The following is a 24,371-nucleotide window of genomic DNA, read 5'->3' as shown; positions in this document are numbered from 1 at the left end:
CTTCCGTTTCACTAGTCGGTTTTGTCCTCATATATTCAATATATTAAATTTAGTTTTTAGTTTGGTTGAGTTTATGTCACATATATCTCTTTTGAGTTAGCTAGGTTGATTTTAGTAACAATTCATATCAGGGATGAATCAAGATATAGTAAAGAGGCTAAATGAGTCTAGGACCTATATAATAATTTAAGTTACAAATTATGAATTCATTTACAATTTTTTCGTATAATGAATATTGAATTATTTCGCAACATTGTAGTCAAAGTTATGTGGGTCTGGCTGTGCTTTTCTAGGAGAGAAAAATTATTGTAGACAAAATGTGTTTTTAAAATAAAACACTTATTTATTTAAATTAGTCATGGCTTTTGCTGTATCACGGCAAAATTTGTATATTGTGCAGAATATAAATGTATGTTTATACAATACATACATGCATATATCCAAATATTCATATAGTTTGCATTATTATACAAAATATTTAATAGAACCTCAAATGCAGTCCATACGAGAATAGTTGTTGTGTCTCCAGCAAAGTAGTCTTCCTGGTTTCTGGCATAGTAAAAGCAAATATTAGGCAAGCCACACACATTAGCACCCCCGTGACAAGGCAATAGACGAACACATTGTCCGGCGAGAAGGTGAATGTACATACAATGATCAGATCCACCATATATTGTACAAGAACGGTAAATGCTATGAAATAACGCTTCAGACGTAACGGGAATGCCTCACCCATATAAACCGTTGTGCTAGGCGCAAAGATACCACCAAAAAGTTGCGCAATCATCAGTAAAGCGCATGCAGTCGCCATTTTCGTAGAATTTATAAGAGCTATAGTATCATTGAAGATAATACCAACACCGATCGTCATACCAGCCGCACATAATAGTGAAAACAAGCTCACCGCTTTGCGGCCAATAGCTTCGATTATCGAAAATGTGACCAACACACCTAAGGCGCTTAGCAAACCGTAAAGAGTAGGTGGCCAATTGATTACAGAGCCAGCGGTGCTTACACCTTCGGACCATTGGAAAGTTTCCACAATCGGTAGTGCGACGATAAACGAAAGCATACAACGATAAGGTAAAATTCTCAGTAGTGGGCCCAAACTCTGCATAAAACACTGCCCCAGCGACATGGACTCATTCATGGTGACATACTCCTTGAGCTTGTTAAATATCACTTGTTTCGCATTACTCATAACGGGTGGACGATAGAGCCGTACAATGCAATTGAGAGCTTCCGGTTCATCGCCGTGGCGCAAATGCAAAACCGGCGAGTCGATTGAAGTGAATGTAAACATCAACGCGATTACACCGAAAACTATGCAAAATATGCCTTGTAGACAATAGGGATTAAAATCCACTTCACTACTCCAGTAGCCAGTGTAGAGCATTTGCACATACGCACCACAGGCTAAGCCAATTTGCTCCAGGCACAAGCAGTAACCGCGAGAATGCTCCGATGCGATTTCACTGGCATGCATGATGAACGAAACGGTGGTGAGACCGATGGCGATGCCATTTAAATAGCGTGCGGCGATGAGCGCATTCGTATTATTACAAGCGGATATTGTAACGATGGCCGAGACAATCACCAATAATATGGGCGAGAACTGTGTGAGAGCGTATTAAGAAACAGGTGAACATTATCTCACAAGCGCATCTGTACATCACTCATACTCACTATAAATAACCTTCGGCGCTTCCAGTTGATAAGCAATGGCGCAAGTATGCAACCGATCGCCACTCCAATAAACCAGCAGTAATAAAAATGCAAACTGTAGACGATATAGCTCCAGCCAACGCTGACGGCTAAATGGAAACCGCCAGTTATGAAAATGAAAACATCTGTAAGTATCGTTTGAAATGTCTTCGTTAATGAATCCAGCATTGTAATTGCAATAACTGACCTGAAACCAATGCGATCGTCTGTATTCCATCTATCCAGAAGCGACTTTTATTAATATAAGTGGGATTTATTGTGGCCATTGTAAATACGTGACGTGCAAAAAACACTGAAATCACTATTGTTGGTTGTTCTGCATCCTAAGAGGTCTTCGAAAGTACTAAATGTGCAAACTTTTATTGCCGTTATCAGTCTACTGCCATTTATAACCTACTTTTCTGTTTAACAACGAAGAGGAGATACACAATTCAAGTCGAATTTGATAATATTATCATATCACTCATTGTCATATGGATTAATAATATTAGACCCAGCGCGAAAGGAGGTAAATAGAGCTCGGAACGGAATTCAGTTGATTCAGCGAAGTGTGTCCATACATCCGATATTTTGCTAAATAAAACTTCGTTGACATAATGAAACTTTATGTAAAAAAGTATATATTGTATAATATATAAGACTCTACAGATCTGTATTAAATCACGAGATTTGCTTTTGTCTCAGTTCATGTCGGATCTATGCATACCAACGTGTTTTAATATCTACTAAGCCCTCGCTTACCGCTTATGATCTCCTAACGAAATTCGAAAACGAAGCGGGAATGCTTTCCAACATCATCATTATATCTTACACCCACCTCGGCTGTTGGAACCTTAATTTTATGAAGATAATTTCAGCCCACTCACCACAAGTAGGGAACTAAGATAACTGTATGGAGAGATTTATAGAAATAGAGTAACCCCGGAACTTTAAAGATTATATGCCGGCGACAGTCACCTCGACGGCATAAGTAGGTGGAGAAAGTAAATTCCACACACTGTGTTTCAATATAAATCAATTATGGAGAATATTTGCAATTCTCTTTATATTATAACTCTCTTCGATTATGTTAATTGTTGGTTTTATTTGCTATTCTCAATTGAACCAATAAATAAAATATAGTGATTTCAAAGCACTTAAAATTTAACCGTAGGGAAAGAGATTTTTCTAGTTGATTTAGAACATAGATATTAAGAAAAAAGTAATTCTAAAGTGTTCGAAGAGTAAAAATTGGGAATGTGTATAAAAAAATCGGTTTGGTTCGCATTTTGGTCGGTTTTAGTTAATTTAATTTTTTTCTTTAAAAAACTAAGCTGTCTATATTTTTTCTCAGAAAAGGTTTCTACATTTATCAACTGCAAAGCATTCAGTTTAATGATAAATAACGGCAAAACTGATAAAACCAAACGTTATGGCCACTTACAACAAACTTACATTCATACTCGTGTATACCATATAACCATGTGCGCTCAGAGAATATTCCCTATTAGAACGAAACGTCGGAAACCCTATAATATATATATAAATGAACAATATGACATGTTGAGTCGATTGAGCCATGTACGTCTATCCGTCTGTTTGTATATACGAGTACGTCACGAATTAGTCTCTCAGTTCTTAAGATATCGACCTGAAGTATTGCACACGTATTTTCGTCTCCAAGAGGCTGCTCATTTGTCGGAACTGCCGATTTTAGACAACTGTAGTATAATATATATTGTTTGAGAGTATGTTCAATGATGACATTTTTTTTCTCAGTAATTAGTAATGAGAAAATACGAGTAACTAAAAATTATAAATTAAATTATGATAATATAATAATAAAATGCGTATGATAACGATTCTTATCAGTATTGACGTATTTGTATGCCTTTATGCTTCTCTATGACTAATTATAGTCAAGCATTTTCAGAAAAATATTATGAACCTCTAAAATATGACGTAACACATACACGAACAGTACACATACATATAAAACACATCTATGTTAGGCATTTATAAATAATCCACACACACACACTAGAAGGGGATTCCCTCGAAAAGAGAAGCCACACAAGTTTATTTAGATAAATAATTTTTGGTTGCACTGTACTTAAAAATAAAATATGTAAAGTAAATTATCAATTCCTTATAATTTTTTAAGTTTTTATTACAAAGTCATTATTTAACAAAATTGCCACCTGACTTCAAAACAGTTTGAAATTAGTCAATATATAAATAAATTTAAATTAAAAATTACATAGGTAAACTAGTGAAAGTATATCCATTCACGGGCTTGAATTTAAATATAAGCGCCTCCTCCTCCACATAAGGTTGCCACTAACATTAAATTTATTTATTTATATTTAGAAGAAAACAATTTTTTACCATTGACTTCTCCCCGTGGAAGTAATTTAAAAAATATTGTTGGGGCCTAAGGGAATTGCTACCTGTCTTGAATTAAAAATATTTTTTTAAGTTAAAAGCTGCAAAAGTAAGTTTATACTCGTATGATTGTCTCTAACACAATTGTTTACATTTTTCTAATTGTGGGATTGGCCTTGCTGTTGCGCCTCTTCTTCTCCTACATCTAGTCATACATACTAATGTTATGCCATACATGGATCTCTCGACAAGTTTTTATTCGCTTATAAATGTCTGCTGGATTTTATGAAAAGCATCTTCATGTGGGTGAGACGACACAATACATATGTACAAATATATAAAAAGCATTTTCTAAAAATCAAATTTTTCTGTACTCAGCGACACACTTTTTCTGAATAGCTTACGATTATAGTATGCGAATTCTTATAAAGGTCTGAATTTAATAATCATTGCAAGTGTTGAAGTTAAACATAGGAAACTACCTAACCAATTTCCCTCAAATGCCCATGATATTATTTTGGCTTTCTTGTGTTATGATGTGAAAATGAGCAAAATCGGGCTACAACCACGCCTATCTCCCATATATCACAATTTTTAATTATATACACTTAACATTATATAAATCGATGCCAATCACATTATCGAAATACAATTTTACATACAAAGTATATTTAAGGTATGCGATCTCAGGTCCAAAAACAGTCGAAATCGGGTAATAACTTTTCAAGTTCCCAGATACTAATACCAATTAACAAAATACTGAATATGACTGTAATCCTTTCACGCTTCGATTAATGAATTTTTATACATTCGCAACATGTTGCTACAGAGTATAATAGTTTTGTTCACTTAGGGTTATATGCATATATATAAATGATCAGAATGACGAGATAAGTTGATATCCGGATGACTGTCTGTCCGTCCGTCTATCCGTCTGTGCGTGCAAACTGTAACTTGAGTAAAAATTGAGATATCGTAATAAAACTTGGTACACGTATCTCTTAGCAAAAATGTGAGGACGAGTTCGTAGATGGGCGTAATCGCACCGCTCCTACGCCCACAAAAAGCCATTAAACGAAAACATATAAACAGCCATAACTAAGCACTGAATTTAGATATAGAACTGTAGCAAAGAGCACCTGTGGGCTAAAAATTTTGAAAAAAAGGGCGCGGCCTCGTCCTCTAAAAATGAAACACACCTGCAAAGAAGACTTACGGAACCTCATAACAAGAAATCAAAGCAGTGCAGAAACTAGAAAACCCTAGGATGAATTACATCCATTAAAGGATAAAAAGTTTAAGCAATTATTTTAACTGCTTGGTAAGAGTATTATTATTACATATTAGTATGGTATTAATTAAGTATGCCCAGATTATGTAAAAGGTTGATTGTACTAAGTCGTCTAGAAAATGGAAGACGAATGCAAATTCCTCGGGCAAGTGCTGTTTATAGAAATAATGAGCAAACACATGATGAAAGTCGCGCTAATCGCAAACGAGGTGCCAAAATACGTGCGCACTGCTGAACAGATTCTATATATTGTTCAGCACAGACTAGGCGTCAAAAATATGTCAAATTTATGAAAGTTAAATTTCGACGCTATAGCTCAAGGTCACCCGAATGCAGCATCCGCCTCCTTGTTAATGCAAAAATTTCTAACTAAAGATGGAAGTTACAAGTTTTGTACAACGTGCAAAAATGCGATTGCTAAAAATAATACTCCAAAAATATGTTTAGCTAATAGTCTAAACTTTCCAGAAATACCAGATTGCTTTGAAGATCTTACCCCAACTAAAGAGCGGCTGATAATGCCTAGAATTGGGTTGTCGAGGGCAGAGTTAACTGATACCATACGCCCCTCAAAGGTTATGAAAGTTTTGCAATTCTTAGTAAACACCCTTCTGTATCGCGAGCACAATATACGAATTAGACAGAACTGGATATCAGTTTTCAATAACCAACAATAAGTTCCTTTTTTTAAATCTGTCGAAAATAGATAGAAGCTAGATTGGTTTAATCTCTTTATGCCGAACAGATTTCCCATAACAACCGAAGTAATAATATTCCCATAGCACCTGTATCTTCAGAACTGAACCCAGGCGGTCAAGAGACTCTTCTGGAAAATATTCCTGTAGAAAACTTGGACTATAACCATTTAGTTATAGTGCTAAGTGAAAGGCAAAGACCAATTGACATAATTCAGGATAATAATTAAGAAGAACTTCCATTTGGAACAATATAAGTTGGGCAGAAACGTACATGCTCTGAAACATATAGTAAGATAATATTGTCTGAAATTCGCCGCTTTCACAGGAGAGCGTGTACTATTCCAAAGTTGTTTTACAATTATAAAAAATTAGAATTGCTGCAAATTAGGAATAGTAAAAGCTTTTGCCTTCTAAAGTTTTCAGGTCGCAACCGAGTTACGGCCCAAAATATTTAAAACGAAACCTTTGTTTAAAATTTGATTCAACACGATGCTGGTTACAAGGTTTTAAAAGGCGTTAAATCCACGATTCGCAAATTTGGGCTTCCAACTTTCTTCATGACTCATCACAGTGGATTGAGCTTTTTTCATTCTATCAGCTTTACTGTTCATTCTAAAGTTATTTCGGAAGAGGAAGCCAAGAGCTTAACAACCCAAAAAGGTATCGTCTAATTCGGTCAGATGCAAATCCTTAAGCTTTTTAAAGAAAATGGTGGCATTTTTGAAGAGCATTTTGTTGAAAACTTTTACTGGAGAGTGAAGTTTCAACAGGAGGTTCTCCGCATATACATGGCATGTATTGGCTTAATAATGCTTCCAGGATTAACAGTCAAGATCTTCAGTAATTTCCTGATATCATTAGTTTCAATGACAAAAGCATAACCACAGTCGATCTTGTACAAGAGAAATGAGAGAACAACAGTTTTGTCATTTTGGTATACCATATCCACATCTGCCTTTAACGCAAATTTTGTTACCTGTCACAGAAACAATTCAAAAATCCAAAAGGCATAAGGGAAATTTTTCCAAATTTCAAAACGTTTCAAATTCAAATATTTCTAATTTAAATGATTTTGAACATTTCCTGTTTGATAGTAGAATAACTCATTTATCTTTTGATGACTATTTGTTAGCTTTCTAAAAAGAAAATTACAGGATCGTTTTATAAACGCTTATAATCCTCTGATTTTGGAACTCCATATAGCAAATATGGACATCCAATATATACTGGATGCATACAAGTATGCTTGCTGTTCTTATATAATTAATTATAATATTAAAAAATCTAACAGAGGAATTTCTAGGCTCTTAAATGAAGTTATATCAGAAGTAAATGCTGGAAATTATACTATTAAGCTAAAACTAAAACAGATAGGTCACAAATTCATATCAGGCACAGAAATATCAGCAATAGAAGCAGTACATTGATGCATTGGTCTCCATCTTTCAGAAGAAAGTAATGCAGACATATTTATAAATACCTCTCGACCTGAGGAATGTGTTCGAATGGTAAAACCTAGAGCGGAACTTCAGAACCTTCCTTCCTTACGTAACCGCTATTTTAGACCGTTATGTTCAAATAACCTATCAGTTAGAAACTCTTTGTTCAGCTGATTTCGCAGCTTGGTAAAAATATTTTAAATACAGTAGAAAGCATAAGACAGTGATCATGCGGAAGAAGAGAGGGAAGATGACAATTTACCAAAACGTGGGATTGTAATGCCTCTTACAAACGCTAGCGGTTTTATTACAAAACGTGCCAAATCTTGTATAATTTGGTATAGAAGGTTAGAAGGGTTTAACCCAGATTTGGCCAGAGTTGAGTATTTCCGCGAAATGGTAATGCTTTACTATTTATGACGGAATTAACAGCAAGATCCTATTGAAAACGATAATGAGCAGACTTGCATAACACATCGTATTCTAATTGAGGTAAATCAAAGAAAATATGATGTTTTTTAGCAAAGCGAACTTGAGAATCTTCTAGAAATCAACCCAAATATAAATTGGCTGGACTTGCATGGTGAGGATTCAACAGATAATGTCAGACTTATTAAACTCAACACCCACTTTAATTCAAGTTGAGGAATTATTTTCTTGAGTTCAAAGTGACACATTTGATGCACCAGCTAAAAACAAGTCGTCCATTTTATGATTTCATTGGCGGCGGTGCAGGTGTTGGAAAGAGTCGTTTGATATCTGCAAGCTCTTAACTATCGTTACAATTCTACACCTGGATTCAATCCAAGTATCTTGAACGTTTTTCTTTGCGCCCCTCAGGTAAACAGCATTCAGATTAGATGGACTGACACTTCAGTCAATATTCTCTTTACCTGTTAATCAGTTGAATAGTGAATTGAGGCCACTTAGAAATGATATAGTTAATTCATTGTATTTCAGACTTCTCGGTTTGAAAATAATCATATATGATGAAATTTCGATGGTAAGTGCTCGTATGTTTAGCTCTGTTGATGCGAGATTAAAATTTCAAATTTTCAAAGCCCCTTCGGTGGTATACCGATCATAGTGTTTGGTGATTTGAAGCAACTCTCAACTGTTGGAGATAGATGGACATTCTTTCCTAATCCTAACGATGCATACAGCACTTTAGTTGGTTCCCCTTTGTAGGAGTTATTTAAATACTTTGAATTAACAAAAATAATGAGATGAGAACGGAAGGATCAGGCCTTTGCAATTGCATTAAACCATATGGCACCTGGTACTATGACAAGTGATGATATATGACTTATTGTAACTCGAGTAGTTAATTCCGAAGAAGTTCCCATTGATGCTATACATTTATTTTGGTCCAACGAAGAGACGAATAAATTCAATGCCCTTTAGCTTAGTCGAGTTCTAATTGAGGATATGCTTTCAAATGCTAAAGACTCAGATAATGGCATGGGTATAAGTGAAAATGAGTATATTTTGGAAAGAGTTAAACTATTATAAACTTCTAAAAATTTATGCTAAATATATGATTACTGTAAAAAACGTGTGATGCCTGGGTTAATGGGGCAACTGGACAACTTATGCAAATTGATTTCCATTGTTCTTTTCCAGCAACTCTGTCGATTAAATTCTTAGAACCTTTCGTTAGTTTGATAAACACGTTCAAAAAAGCCTCATCCTCTAGAAAATTCGTGGACACCAATTGAAATAGTTCTGAAATCTTTTCAATATAAAAGAAATAAAAAATTCCAATTAACAAAAATCAATTTCCAGTGGTTCCAGCTGAGGGAGTAACTATTCATGAAAGTCAGGGCGCCACATATGGTATACTTAGTAAAGTTGTCATTCATACTCCATCTAGAATGCCTAGAGCTTCGATACATATTGCTTGCAGTCGAGCTACTACTGCAGAGGATTCTTCATTATAGGAAATTTTATTCCCCTCTATTTTCTGAATCGGATCTAGGACTGATGAAATTGAAAACAACTAAAGCTATAACAACAAGTTTCAATTTTATGATTTTCCGAACATTAGCACTACAAATTTTATATCATAATGTTCAAAGTCTCCACACTCCACAGATATTTTATGTTTTGTTTAAATGCTCCAATATTAATATTCTACGTTCCCTATTTTAGACTTCAGTAGTGATCGAATGTCCATGTTCAAATGTTTGAGTTCCATCATAAACCTTATCAAGAACGGATCCGAGTTCATTCGGACTTGATCGCGTAAAACACTATTTAGGAATAACCAACATTATCAATATGGATATAATCTCCGAAATTATTATTAGACAGATACAAAATGTGATATAAAAGTGTGGAACTCTCTATCATTAATAATATTTACCTCTTTTCAACCCAATTTCGAAAATGGTAGTACGATTACAGGCAATACTTGTAATACCGTGCAAAGATTGGCATTCTAATGGTAGATAAGGACTTAAGGAAACAACAAGCCGACTATGTGTTGAGCGAAATTCATAGCTAATATTTAACTATTTGTCAGATAAGATAGCGATTGTTGTGGGAACATTTGGCATAAGGTTTATGCTACTATTTCAAAGAGTGAGAAGAAAGCTTTAAGTTCTGAGCTTTTATACGCAAAAAATAAAATAAAGTATAGAATGAGCGGCGACACATTTTCTGTGACCCAGTGGTGCTTTTGAATGGAGGAAATAAAAAATTGTGAAACGTAGATTTTTTGTATAGAGGAAGAGTAATTCATTAAAAAGGTTAATTGGCCGGTAAAACAAAATATAGGTGCTTTATTATTGGGTTTATTTTTCTGCTAAAGTAAGGAATTGAGAGAGGCAGAATGAGCCATTGGCCTGCTACAATCGATGTATCTTCCGGTTACGAAAACCTGATGACGTTTGAGATAGTTGCATGGAGGGATGAAAAAGTACTTTAAAACTTTTTGATTTTTTTACTATAATAATTGTTTTAATATTCGTGGGACACCAAATTAAAGGTTAGTGGTTTTCCTGCGAAGGCAGACAAAATTAAAATGCATTGAAAATGAATTATAAGTCCTTTATTATATTTATTAGTACAACTGATATCTCATAAAAACTAAGTGAATAAACTTCTCGTAATATGAACTGACACTGTGTGGAGAAAACTATTCTACATATTGCATCACAATTTTGTCCATCTTTCCATATTTATATTTATTCTACATACTACCTTATATGTATGGTACTTATAGGTGTCGATAAAATAGGTACAGATCTTCTGTTAACCCCCTATTTATGAATAAATTGGCATTCCTTAGTCTGTCAGAGTTTGAAGCTAATAAGTGTTATATTAGACGTGTGGTTTTCAATAAGGCAATACTTTTTCGGAGTTGGTCTTTTTAACAACTGTTACTTGATTTAAACTCAGTTTGGTTCGCCAGTTTATAATGATGAAGCTAACTTTTGGTTGAATGGGTACCTTAATAAACAAACTGTCACAGTTGAATTGTTGATAATCTACAAGCCATTGTTGAGACAGAGGAAATCATTGGTATATTTTTCATTAAAAATGAAGCGGAAAGCTATAAAGCCATGATTACTTACTTTTTCATGCCTGAATTGTGGATGTTGATGTAGACGACCTTTGGTTCAAGCAACACGAACACTACATGCCATACAGCTGCTACTGGCAATCATATCCTAACCTCTCGAAACGTTTAATATGCTTTATTCTTATGAAGGGCAAATATATCTAATGCTCCAGAACTATCATACTTGTTGTTATAGGTATTTACCTTAATTGCCTATTCATCAATGTAAAATTTTATCAGCATCATTAAATAGCTTAAATGTCTTCGATATCTCCGATGAGTAATGAGTCTATGAAAGCGTAATATATCGGTCACTGGATGAAACTCTTAAAGAAAATATTGCACATGATTGATGCAGTAATCGCATATATTAGCGCATATATATCAATGTCTGATTACATATCTGCAAACGTACCTATTTCTTGATAAAATGTTGCGACTCCAATAAGTAAATAAATTTGAAAGATAAATTTACACGCAAAGGATATTTTTAAGTATTATATGAGCTTTTCAGTATGCCGAGGCATGTGCAGTTAGTTATTTTGCTAGTCATACTAGACGTAAAAGCAGGAGACTTAGAAGTAATTCGTTTTGTCGGTGCAAAAAAAGGCGCAGCATTAACCACTGTATACTTTGTTGCATATGTAAATCAACATGTGTTTATGTGTATTTTCTTACATTTCTGACAGTGTGAAATTTAAGGCTAAAAATTCGTGGTAAGCTTTCACGGTCAAATACAAATGAAGCATGGCATTAGATATGTGCTGATAAGTTAAAAGATTAAGGTATAAAGCGAACCATTTGGGTATAATCGGTTTTTAGTGACAACGTCAAAAATTAAATAGGCATTTTCTGATAAGAAAATATTTCATATCTGACTCAACGTAGGCAAAATATTTAAACATATGTATTTATGTATATTTTTAGGCAAAAAAAATTTTAAAAATTATGTCTGTCAAATTTCGTTACCTTTTTCTTTCATTAAGATTTATTTAATTTTTTTCAAAACAATTCAGAAAAACAAAATAAAATACACTTTTAATATAGTTTAAAGAAATTTTGATTACTCTGATGCCAAAAAGAAAAAAAAAATCAAAAAAGTACAATAAATTTTTTTTTTTTAAGAAATGCTTTTCTTTCAGTTTATTAAAAACACATTTTTATTTTTTTCTACTCATAACTTACAAGTCTAACATATATCAAACTTATTGACTATTTTTGCACATTTTCATGCGTCCTCTTTTAAGTAAGACACATAATAAGACTTTTCGTCACATATAAAATATATTTATGTAATAATTTTAAAAAACTTATCGTATAAGAAAAATTTAAGCATTTTCAATCGCGCTGTAAAATTAAAACAATAGAACACAACGGCGTTGCTTTTTCTTTAAAAGCACACGAGCTCATAAGTAGAGCTTTCATCAAACGAGCTATATAGCTTTCATTATACCTCAAAGCTCAGCTTTAGTAAACTTTGAAATTAAAAAAGTACGTGAATTGTTCTTGCGCCTCACGCAGCTTCATCTTGCGCGTTTCGGGCAAGATAAAGCAGAAAACAATGGCGAAGAACATCATTATCACGCCAACGGTGACGCAGTAGACAAACTCATAATACAAAGTGTAATTGAAGGTGCACACTATAACCAAGCCAACTATATTTTGTACAATTATGCAAAAGGCAATAAGTACGGCTTCACTTTTAGGGGGAATGCCTCGCCGAGAAATACGGTTGTGCTGGGCGCGAAGATACCGCCAAGAAATTCGGCAATCATAAGCAAAGCTACAACTATAGACATCTTCACTTCATCGGAAAGATTCGAATCCACATGATAGACAATCCCCACGCCAAGAAACATGCCGCCTGACACTAGTAAGGCAAACAAGCTTAACCATTTGTGACCGATACCACCCAGCGTTGTTGAGGCCACGACGGGACCAAGCACGCCAAGAAAACCATAAAGTATCGGATGCCAATTTATAACATTCGGCGCACTAATAATACCGCCATTATTCACTGCCAGCATAATTGGCAACGATATGATGAACGACAGCATGCTGCGGTAGATGATCATTTTGAAGAGTGGCACTAAACCTTTGGCGAAGCTTTTACACACTGACATCGAGTCATTCATTGCCACATACATTTTGATATCCGTTATGGCAATTTCTTTATTTTCCGTTAAAATTGGTGGTTGAAAGAGCACATTGACGCAGGCTATAGCGCTGGTCTCATCACCTTTACGCATATGAAAGACAGGCGAGTCCTTTTGTGTATATGTCAAGAAGGCGGCCATGCAGCCGAAGAACAGGTTACATAAACCCATCAGCAAATTCGGGCTAAAATTTGTGCCCGTTATCCAGAGTGCGGTGTAGAGCATTTGTACATAGGCACCAAGGGCAAGTCCAATTTGTTCAAAAGCCAAGCAGAAGCCTCGCCGATGTTCCGAAGAGATCTCACTCACATGCGTTATGAAGGAGACCGTCGTCAGTCCAATGCAAATGCCGTCAATATAGCGAGATGCGATGAGTACGCCCAAGTACTGGTAGCCAGAGACGGCGATAATGGCAGAAGCGGCAACAAGCAGATTGGGTAGAATCTAAAAAAAAGTTCAGAAGAAATTTTAAGCCGGCTTTTTATTTTGTAATAGAACGCTTATTAACCAGTTTGTGGTCTGAGTAAAAATTATGTTCTGAAGGAGCTAGGTCGCTTAGTTGTCTTCTAATTTCGAAGGATAGAAAAACCTTAAGGGTGTTTGTTTGAACGACAAACTCCCTAAAAGAGGTAAAAGAAACTTCAGGTTTGGAAAGATGAAATACGAATTGATACAAAATATATAGATGTTGGAGATCCTCTACTTGACTACTTGCCACGAAATTTCAAGCAAATAACTGTCAAATAAGCAAACTGTTTTTTTTTTAAATCGGCAAAATGTAGGGATCGATTTGTAATATTTTCTTTTTCTGAGAATATAATTTTTCACCATTGAATGATTTAATATTTAATATTGTTTTAAATGATCTTTTTATATCCTGAAGTCACCTATATTCTGAATGACTCGAAATACTTCGGAATATCATCGTAACACTCACACTTTATCATTTGTTATTTAATTTTGCAAAGTCTGACAAACTCACGTGAAAGGCTAAAGCTCTAGATCACGATTAAACTAATTGTATAACTCTCAATTTGGTACTGTTAAAAAACCGGAAATTACGCTGGGGTCTATTTTATGAAACATCTTGTACCAGCAGTCGCTACCAAAACCTTTCTTCAATTCAACTAAATATATTTTCTTTAAAAAACCACCAATTGACTTGACCCATTAGAGTCCGCGCATACAACCCACATAAATAAGTATAAAGTATCCTTACAATGTATAGACGCTTCCGTTTCCATTGCACCAGTGGTGGAGCTATGAAGGCACCAATCGCCACGCCAATATACCAACAAATACGAAACTGCAACGTATATTCACTCTTCGACCAACCGACGCTGACAGCCAGATTCATGCCTCCTGTTATAAAGATGAAGAAGTCTGCAGACGAAACAAGAAACACACACAAAATGAGTTCAGTTATTTCACGGTTCCAAAGCAATGGTAGCTACCTGATAGCACCGCCAAGGTCTGCGGGCGATCCACCCAATAGCGGCTGAAACTGTTCGCAACTTCGGCAACCATTCTTCCAGTTCAGAAGAAGCACCAACCAAGTTTACACCGTTATATTTATTTCAATATTATTTCCGTTAACTGGTTGGCAAGGGTAGTTTTGACTGGTTCCTTCCACCGTAAGCGCGCAAAAAGAACTGCTTGTCGATTTAGTGGTTTTCTTATATACATGTCTTCTTTTTGCTTAATTTTAACGTTTATCACGGTGACGAAAAGCGCATTGCGTTACCTACATACAAACAAATACTAGTTGGATAAATTGGCGCTAAACAACACTGGCTGCAGAATGCGGCGAATTGCTTTTATGTCAATGTGGTTGTGATACCATTTTGAATACCTGAAATCGTTGATTACATTTCGATTTAGCACTGAATCCTAGCGATTTTATGATAGAGGTTCTAAACGCTTATATGCAAACAACACTGACTTGCCTTGCATAAGGCCTAATGACAATTTGATAATAAGTACTAACTGCGGGCATAATTTACGTGCGGAATGTACACTGAGGCAAATGTATGTGCGGAACTGTCTGTGTGACCACTAAAGGAATCTTCTCGATAAATCATTTTGCTGCTTATCGAGATTTTACTTAAATTTAACCGGGTTTTGATCTTAGTATTCATCCAGTGTAGGCCTAATTTTCTAAAGCTTTACTCCAACGAACTTAATTCAAACACCATCAGCCAATATAGCCTAGTAGAAAATATCTACTAGAATGCATTTTTTGCATGTTTGGAAAGCATTTAAAAGTTTCTGGATATGTCGGCAGACACACTTTAAAACAATGTGGACAAATAAAGTGATCAGCACAAAGCTCCGCAGAGTATTATTTTTTTGAATTCCTGTTTTTATGTTTAATAAAAATTTACTTGAAAATTCTCTCTATTTTAGTCCGATCAACTTACGCCTAAAATAAGGAGGAAGGTTACAAAAATTCATAAGAAGCTGAAACTCGGCAAAATTGCTTAAAACATAATTAATGGCCTTTATAATGTTGCACAGAGCCGGTCGTGCTCTAATGTTGAGCCGCCAACTGTTGAGGACTCCTATAATACCGATGAGGAATCGCTATTGGGGTAGTTTACTTGCACTCAAAGTGAAATAGAAGAAGAAGAACGAGAAAAAAGGAAGCATAAATATTTGAAAACTATGAATCCGACGAATAATTTTAGCAATTTTCTTTTTTAATACACCGCCTTCATTTTTACCAACCCTTATGTATGATATTATTTTGCAATAGTTTTAAACCACATAGAATCACAGCAGACTCGTGGAATAGGCCTACTGGGGAAACGACGTTAAAAAAAACGCGCTGAGTACACTACCTCATAAGTAGCGTGGAAATGTGTGGAAAATATGGGGATTACAAATTATCCAACTTTTTAAAGCGCTATATCTCCAAAATGGTTGCTCTTAAGAAAAAACTATCGATACATTTTTTTAAAGAATTTTGTGATCTACAATTTTGTCTCAGATAATTTTGCGAAAAAACTCAAGGTTTTGCTGAAAATCGTGAGAAGCTAATTTTTTTTGACCTTTGACCTTGTTCCATTTTTTACACAAACCGGAACGATGAGGACCTTTGGGATTTATTTTAGAGTTATTTTTTGAGCAATTTTACCGAGTTTCAGCTTCTTATGGATGTTGTTGTTGGATTTATTTACTCAAAGGTTTGATCTCCAGTGTCGACCTTCAACTACCTAAAACTTTCGATGAGACTTATAGTTTTTTACCAACTAAGTGACAAATAATTGCAACTCAAATTTTTTTTTAAATTCTTTAATTTCCATATCTTTTATTTAAAGTATCATTTTGAGATATAGATGTGGTAGGTATAGTGAGCCAAATTCTTTTCACTATGTGTAGTGGCATAGAACAATTTATGTGAGCAAACTTTATTATCCAGCAGTACAAGTATCTCGAGTACTCTAAGTAAATTTTTATATAATTTTCGAACTCAATAACGATTAATTGTACCACTTCACGGCGTACAAATGATAATATATAATATATGTATAACTGATTACCCATTATAGAATTTTTTTAACGTGTAAAACTTCTGGCCTCACCAGCAAATATATTGAACTATTTTAATAAGATAAAAGAATTTTGACACATGCTACTTAATACTCAATTATGATGATAATTTGAATATAATAACATTTCTGGCATATTTTTAAATTTTAGTCTAATGAGGTATGTTATGGGAGCTTAAATGTGTAGTAGAACTAAAAAGTGCCCGTTCAACAGAAAATAATTTAAAATATACAAAACACAAGTCTGAGCAGTTTCAATGAATATAATTAGTATGATACCTCACGCTGTCAAATATTTTTATTTCTAAAGTGGAAGTTCTGAGGAAGTGAGTTCTAGCAAAAGTCTAATGGCTGGTCTAATGGAAATATAATTCTTGGTACTTCGGTCCGATTTTCGGAATATTTTAAGCTATCGAAAAATGTGTCTTATTCTCTTTCGAAGTAAGCTTTTAATAAGTAGAAACAACAATTTAAACACCGTCAGTACTCTATACATAAAGATTCTGGATATCCTTGAGTTTAGCATAATTTAAATCATACTTGTTTATAGAACACCAGACTTGGCTACACCGGAGTCTTCACAAAAATGGAAAATATTTTTTAAGCTCTTTCTTGCAACATTGTTCTATATAAACAAGCTTCCAGTCGTAGTAGGGTTACTTCCTAATCTTCTTTTATGAATCTTCTTTTACGAAGATATTTATCTTGCTTTTAATAAGTCAGTGTGAATGGCAGCTATACGCTATAGTTATCCGATTGAAGAATATATTCGGCGTTTCTAGCGCTGCCGATTTGAGGGATGGAATTTTTACGCCATAGTTAGGCATCTCACAATGGAAGATAATATGTGACAGAATAATTATTTGAAAATTGAACCGTTTATAGGGAATACTAATTAATAATTATAAAAATAATTAGCCGTGATGTTTATTTAATAATTTCCGTTATTCTAACAAACCGCTGAACATGATTGAATTTGGTCTAGACCAACAATTGTGATCTTCTGGTTGACGTTTTGCACATCAACTCAATATAATAAGTACATAGCCAATGTGGGAGTTATTTTAATGAAATTGAGAGAGTGTATTTTTCTAATAAAAGTGTATCTTTGTGCCTAAAATGGATAAAACGGGGTGAAAACTTGCCTTAGCCCCCATATAACTGATATTCAGGATTTTGATATTTATAAAATTGCTTGAAAATAAGTTCTCAAGTATAACTGAACAATGTCAAAAACTATTTCCGACATTCCACCTGACTTTAAGCTGCTTAGTTTGGTCAAAATGTGTGGTATTTTGATAGAATTAAGTGAACACATTTTCTTAAAGGTTGTAAATTTATATTAATGATTTGGAGCTTTTTATAAATGAAATTGTGTTTTAAATACTGCCAATACTTGAAGGTATTTCCCCGGCTTTGATCCTTGCAAGTTGCAAAAGTTTGAAATGTTCGGTTGCACCCGAACTTAGCCCTTCCGTACTGATTTACTTTTTACTTAATTTATTTGTTTAATGTTTTTCACTTTCACTTTTAGAGAGATAGATTAGCTTTAAATCGAGTAGATTAGCTTTAAATCTCCTCGGTGACGTGATTAACAAGTATCATTTTGTATGACTAAATGTAGTTAAACCCAGTAGACTAGTGAGATAATCAGCTTAAATCTTGTGATTAAGTGTCGGTTGAAACATGTTATAAATGTTATAATCTGTGTCAAATTTAGTGAAGATACATTGTCAAATAAAAAGTTTTCCATACAAAAACTTGGTTTTTGACGATCAGTTTGTATAGCAGCTATATCCTATAGTGATCCGATATCGGCGGCTCCGACAAATGAGAAGGCAAATGAAAAGACTTTATAAATAGAATAAAAAACAAGTTATAAGTATTACGTATATAAAAATAATTTTTTTATTATATCTAAAATAAGTTTTTACATGTAATGAATTTTTTAAACCAATTAATTAAATAGCAATTCTAACGGTAATATGAATAATAAATTCTACCAAGATTTTAAATTGATCCATAAGCGGAATCTTTCCTGCGCCTCACTTAGAGTCGTTAACTTCGTCTCGGGTATTGTAATAAGGAACAGAAGAAAGCAGAAGAACATTAAGACATACGTAAAAGTATTGAACACAAAAATTGGATGCACATCGAATTTAAATGTACAAATGACGATGATGTGCACCACGCATTCCACGCAGATGCAGAATGTGATGAGAAATGGTTTCATGAGCATCGGGAAGGCTTCGCCAAGATAAACGGACGTCGTCGGCGCATATAAGCCAGCGAAATATTGAAATATTAGCAGGAGCACGCAAGCCAGTCGCATTTGGTCCTCTTGCCGCCAATTAGAGAAATATGCAAATATTACGGCAATACCAATACCGATACCACCCATTACCAACAGTCCCATTAGACCGACAATTTTACGTCCGATCATGTCCAGCATGGATACGGCAGTGCAGGCACCTAAAAAACGTAGCGCAGTAGAAACGGGCCCTGTCCACTGACCGCCCACACCCATATACATGACGAAATACAGTTGATTATTGTAGGGTAATGAAAAGGAGAAAGCCAGAGCGGCGCGATAAAAAGTCATTCTTAGCAAAGGTGCTAAGCCACGCAAGAAACTATTGCTAGTACCGAAATACTCATTCAACATCACATAATTTTTATGTTCCTCCAATAACAACTTCTTCTCATCCGACAAAACGGTGGGCAATTGCAGGCATGTCAACGAGTTCATTGCTTGAGCATCATTGGCCCGACGTATATAAAATATCGGCGATTCGATGACGAGATAGGCCAAACCAAGAGCGCCCAAACCGAAACCCAAACAGAAGATGCCATGTATACGCAACGGCGAGAAGGTGTTCCCTGCATTCCACAGTGATATGTAAGTGGCTTGTATGAATACGCCTAAAGTAATGCAAAGTTGTTCGAGTCCCAGTTCGATGCCGCGTTTCCGCGTGGCGCTTATCTCGCTGCAGTGCACAATGAAAGGCACAGTGATTAGTCCAGTGGCGATGCCGTTTATGTAGCGCGCTGCGAGCAGTGCCATGTTATCATATGGGCAGGCGGTATACAAAATGCCAGCCACTACAACTAAGAAGCTGCTGAGTAGCTGAGAAAGGTTTGGAAAAAAAAATATATATATTGTATATATAGTTCGTAAACATAGAACATATTCTACTCACCACAAAGTAACGCTTAATTAAGACCTTTACCAGGTATGCAGAAAAGAGCGCACCAATGATTACGCCAACGAGCCATGAGAATAGAAAGTGTGACGTAACTGGATTACAATAATAGCCCATGCTAAGAGCCAAGTTCATGCCCGATGTAAGAAAAATAAATGCATCTGAAAAGGTAAAAGGTGACGCATTATTTGCAGATACGTATTTTCTTCCACAAAGTAGAGCTAAGTCAGACCTCAAACGAAGGCGAAAGCATAAAACGATATTGTAAAATCGATATTTTTCAGAAAATCTGTGAAAAAGAAACTTCCAATAATGCCACGGACAATAAATACTTTGTTTCTATCCATATATTCCATATTTTAGATAGTGGTACAATGTGATGTTTGATTTTGTTCAAATCTGAAGTTTTAAATGGTTTTTAATTGGAAGCGGAAAAAGTTTTTCCGAAAATATTCGATATTTAAAATATACAGCGTCTACCAATAGGGATGACATGATTTTGACAGCTCGTGGAGGCCATGTTTGTTTAAGGACTTGTGTCAAAATTCCTCATGTACTGTCCAAGATTAATTCGCAAATCCACGTTCTTGAAAAAAAAAAAACGTTGAAAAATCATATTTTCAGATGAGGCCCATTTCTGGCTTAGTGGTTTCGTCAGCAAACAAAATTGTTGCTATTGGGGTGAATCAAATTCTCGTGTGGAGCCGTGGTGGCCTACATTTTGATCAAATTTGTGTATTTTATTTCAATTTAACATCCCGTCGTTCATGTTGGTAGACCCTTTACACTAGAAATACATTTTTTAATTAAATTTCATTGGTATCCACGATATTGTAATTTTGAATTTTATCAATCTAAAACTTTCAAACAGGGAGGCAACTTTTCTCTTTCTTAGACATGGTGTGTTCATAAGCATAATAAAACATTGAATTTAGTTTATCAATTGTTCGAATTAAATATTTGAAACAAGAGAATTCTCGAAACATATTTGTAATGTAAGCCTTATAATTTATATTTTCAACTCCAAAAGTTCTCAACAGATTTTTAGTGATACCCAAATTATAGTGCCTTTCTAATACATTTTTTAAAACTCTAATTCTTTCTTTGTTTGAAGGCATTCACATACCATCAAACACCTGCGTATTCTGTGCTATTTGTAGTCCACCAATTTTATTATTATCGTGCCCAAAAAATGTTCACTTTAAAATTCCAACTGGATAGCACATTCACGCATTACAATTGAATATCGACCTCACACTAAAGATTGCTAAGCGGGTGGTAGTTCAGCAAGAGGATAGTCTCGATACGACGAATTATTGAAAAATGTGTTGGCTTTAAGTGAAATCAGATTGTAAAACGGAATTTCGACTGTAGTTGTATGATCGATTTGACCAATATAGCGAAGTCGGCGAAAATCGACAATACAAAGTGATAATGTATTTCAATAAAGCAGTAGATTGTACCACCTTATCGGTGCACATTGAGGCCGTTCTAATTCTTTTTTCGCTTTTCCAAATCATTTGTGACTTATGAAGTCCGTTCGGAAAATTAGAAATAAATTTTAAGTCAGCAAGCTTTAGGTTTAAACAGCAAATTTGTGAGAGAAAAACAATTTTGTTTGTTTTCAATCGAAATATGTATCTCAGAATGGTATGAAAGAAACTTCTTCTCCTATAATTTAACAATTCCGTTTAGGCCGCTTCAACTCATATTTTTTGTAAATAAACTGACTTTATTCCGATCTCCTTCAAAAAAGTAGAAAAGACTGTGTAATACAGAACTCAATATCCCACTACTCTCCTCTAAGATCTACCATGTTCGAGTGCTATTATTATCAGCTTAATTTATAGGAAAGAAAATATCTACAATATTTATCTCGGCCTCAAACTGCGATGTAATACATACGCGTATGAATATTAAAAGTTCAATGGAATACTCAAAACCCGAACATTTTGGTAAATCCACAGGCGTCGGTAATGCGGTATCGGTAGAGGACATCAGCATAGTCTCTTAGTACATAACTCACCCGGTATAACGGCAATCGTTTGTGGTCGATCTTCCCAAAACGTCATTTTTAAATCCCTCAAATTTCACCGGATTGTAGAAATCTATATGTAATAGGGCACCTGGCTTCAACCGAAATTACAAAACGTTCTCCGCCGCACATTGGCGATTTGGCACTGAATTCACTCGCATAAGTAGTAAATAGAAATAGATCGAACGGCCGCAATAGTTGGCTTTATCAGTAACAATATTGTTATTATCATATTGTACATATGTATGTACGTCGAAGATAAAGAGTTTATATTCGAAAAAAGTGAAAGAATATAAATAGAGCAATTTTTGCACGTAAATACTCACAGCAAAAACCAGCTCGCGTGCGAGCGCCTTTGTATTATTAGTTAACTGACTTTCTTGTGGTACTAGGGTCACTTGATAAGTCAGTGAGGTTTTAAATTTGAAGTATAATAACCAGGTTAAAGAACTGAAGCTGTAAAACTATGTCGTAAGTCGGAACATGGTTAGTTGTAGCATCGAATTTGAAAATACGAGTTTATCATGGCGCAGCGAATAATCATCTAGAGGTTAGGAGAACATGGATACAAAACCTCCAACGCCGCCTCTTTTCCATATAGTACAAGTAGTCTGTGGTTCTTGCACGTTCAACGGTAATTAATGGGAAGTTGTAAGAAAGCTGCTGAGTAATCGTGAACATTCAACTTTGTTTGGACGAATATTGATTGAAAATTTGTTAAGTAGTTCGGATTAGATAAGGACCCAGCGAGGCCACTATCCCGTTTACATGAACGTTCACTGAATGTCAAGATTTCTCTTTTGCAATAACTCCTTGAAGAGCTTGACGATTAGCTTTATTGGAATGAACTTCCAATGAATGATATCTTCGGTAGACTGAGAACGGACGAAACTTATGAAATAGATCGACCTGGAGGTATATGAACGCAGAGCGACCACCATGCAGTTATGTACATTGAACGTCAAGATTGCTTAACTCCTCCTGGGAAAGTTTGATGATATTAGCTGGAAATTCGTAATCATTTTTTTGCCTAACCAAGAATGTAGAATGGAGCTATCGAGTATTTGTTTCGGGTTAATAAACCGACAAGAATATTCTTTATTAAAATTGCGAGACGTCACAAGCAGCTCTCGTAACCATCGTTCTTGTATTCAATAAAACATATACGAGTAATATACAAACCTTAAAAATGCATGTACTTTGAGTCATAAGCAATATAATAGCATATCGAATTTTCGGTATCTCAGCATGAACTACCGTTCATAACTCTATATGTTTTTGACTTATCTGAACGAAAAATTTCAAAGAGTTAAATATACAGTAAGGTGAATAAGTATAGAATATACGTATATATATTTTTTAACCTATGGAGCGGCAACATCTCTTTGGTAGAGGGAGAACTGTCTTCCAAAAATAACGGGAAATTTCGTTTTTTGAAACAAATATTTATTAATTTGTCTACATTAATGTTGTCGCTTTCAAATAGTCCCTATTCGATATTCTGCACCTAGTTATGCCCGGGCTTCTTCCAATCGTCGAAACACTTTTCAAACTCGATTTTTGAGCTGAGCTTTAGCTCTTTTATCGATTTTCATCTATCTTATAAAACGATGGCCTTTTAAGGTTCCTTTTTTCTTTTTGGAATTGGGAAAAGATCACAAGAAACCATGTCTGGCGAATAAGGGGCAGCGGCATTGTTAAAGTATTATTTTTGGCCAAGAACTTACGAAAAAATTCTTTGATCCCATATTTTTAACAAAAGAAAGTTGCTAAGCTCATTACAAACGCGTCTAAACTTATCGACTGCAACAGACAAACTATATCAACATAATAAAAAAAAGTTTAACAATTAGACTCCAAAATTTTAATTTTAAAATTCCCGCTATTTTTTGAACATATCACACGTATGTGGCCGAAGAGAACTTTTTCTTTCCTGTATGAAATTTTATATGAAAGTAAGTGTACTCTCACTTTTCTCGCTTAGTAATGAGGTAAAACTAAAGCAGCTTCTTCTAAATGTAGTGGAGGGAAAAATTAGAGTATTCTTGTAATATAAGTGTTTGCATGATTCAAAATTAAATAAATGTCGGTATCAAAAGAAATAAAAATTTGTCTTCTTATTAATATTGAACAGGTGTCAAGTCTCTTTCGATCAACGCCTTCCTTGTACTTCTATTTGTACAATTGATGTATCATAAGCTGTCGTTTTTTATCGCAGCGATGTTTTATGGGCTCTGTCTACATTAATCACAAAAACGACACACATTGGCCGATAAGAATTGTTATACTAAGAAGTCGAAGATAATTAGATAATTTTGACATTTGTATTACTTTATTTAGTTTT

The 24,371-nt window shown here is 34.8% G+C and overlaps 2 protein-coding genes, 1 long non-coding RNA gene and 1 other non-coding gene across 4 annotated transcripts; all 4 read right to left on the bottom strand.

The window, feature by feature from the left end:
* Positions 1-320: 320 nt before the first annotated feature.
* Positions 321-2,100, bottom strand: LOC106622443 (uncharacterized). The gene is made up of 3 exons (XM_014241620.3): positions 1,913-2,100; positions 1,687-1,850; positions 321-1,615 (listed from the first exon to the last, which is right to left on the bottom strand). Exons 1-3 carry the CDS (start codon positions 1,989-1,991, stop codon positions 479-481), a joined length of 1,380 nt encoding a protein of 459 aa, XP_014097095.2. The 5' UTR covers positions 1,992-2,100; the 3' UTR covers positions 321-478.
* A 7,423-nt stretch (positions 2,101-9,523) lies between these two features.
* On the bottom strand, positions 9,524-10,013 carry LOC138857283 (uncharacterized). Its single transcript, XR_011396373.1, has 2 exons — positions 9,883-10,013; positions 9,524-9,769 (listed from the first exon to the last, which is right to left on the bottom strand). It is a non-coding gene; the product is annotated as an uncharacterized lncRNA (long non-coding RNA).
* Positions 10,014-12,201: 2,188 nt separating this feature from the next.
* On the bottom strand, positions 12,202-15,056 carry LOC106622446 (probable metabolite transport protein CsbC). Its single transcript, XR_011396568.1, has 3 exons — positions 14,693-15,056; positions 14,458-14,621; positions 12,202-13,682 (listed from the first exon to the last, which is right to left on the bottom strand). It is a non-coding gene; the product is annotated as a probable metabolite transport protein CsbC (transcript).
* A 3,593-nt stretch (positions 15,057-18,649) lies between these two features.
* Positions 18,650-22,189, bottom strand: LOC106622442 (galactose-proton symporter). Its single transcript, XM_014241619.3, has 3 exons — positions 22,019-22,189; positions 19,990-20,153; positions 18,650-19,916 (listed from the first exon to the last, which is right to left on the bottom strand). The coding sequence occupies exons 1-3, from the start codon at positions 22,062-22,064 to the stop codon at positions 18,789-18,791; spliced, it is 1,338 nt and encodes a 445-aa protein (XP_014097094.2). The 5' UTR covers positions 22,065-22,189; the 3' UTR covers positions 18,650-18,788.
* Positions 22,190-24,371: the final 2,182 nt, after the last annotated feature.

Source organism: Bactrocera oleae, chromosome 5, assembly GCF_042242935.1.
Source record: "Bactrocera oleae isolate idBacOlea1 chromosome 5, idBacOlea1, whole genome shotgun sequence".
In the NCBI taxonomy this organism is placed as follows: Eukaryota; Metazoa; Arthropoda; class Insecta; order Diptera; family Tephritidae; genus Bactrocera; species Bactrocera oleae.
The sequence above is the reverse complement of the archived record's forward strand: the minus strand, read 5'-3'. Positions and strand labels throughout refer to the sequence as shown.

Coding starts and splice junctions, on each gene's coding strand:
- LOC106622442 (XM_014241619.3), bottom strand. CDS start 22,064: ATGACGTTTTGGGAAGATCGACCACAAACGATTGCCGTTATACCGG. Junction 20,154..22,018: donor AACGATTGCCGTTATACCGG/GTGAGTTATGTA, acceptor TTACCTTTTCAG/ATGCATTTATTTTTCTTACA. Junction 19,917..19,989: donor TAATTAAGCGTTACTTTGTG/GTGAGTAGAATA, acceptor AACCTTTCTCAG/CTACTCAGCAGCTTCTTAGT.
- LOC106622443 (XM_014241620.3), bottom strand. CDS start 1,991: ATGGCCACAATAAATCCCACTTATATTAATAAAAGTCGCTTCTGGATA. Junction 1,851..1,912: donor GACGATCGCATTGGTTTCAG/GTCAGTTATTGC, acceptor CGATACTTACAG/ATGTTTTCATTTTCATAACT. Junction 1,616..1,686: donor AGCGCCGAAGGTTATTTATA/GTGAGTATGAGT, acceptor GCTCTCACACAG/TTCTCGCCCATATTATTGGT.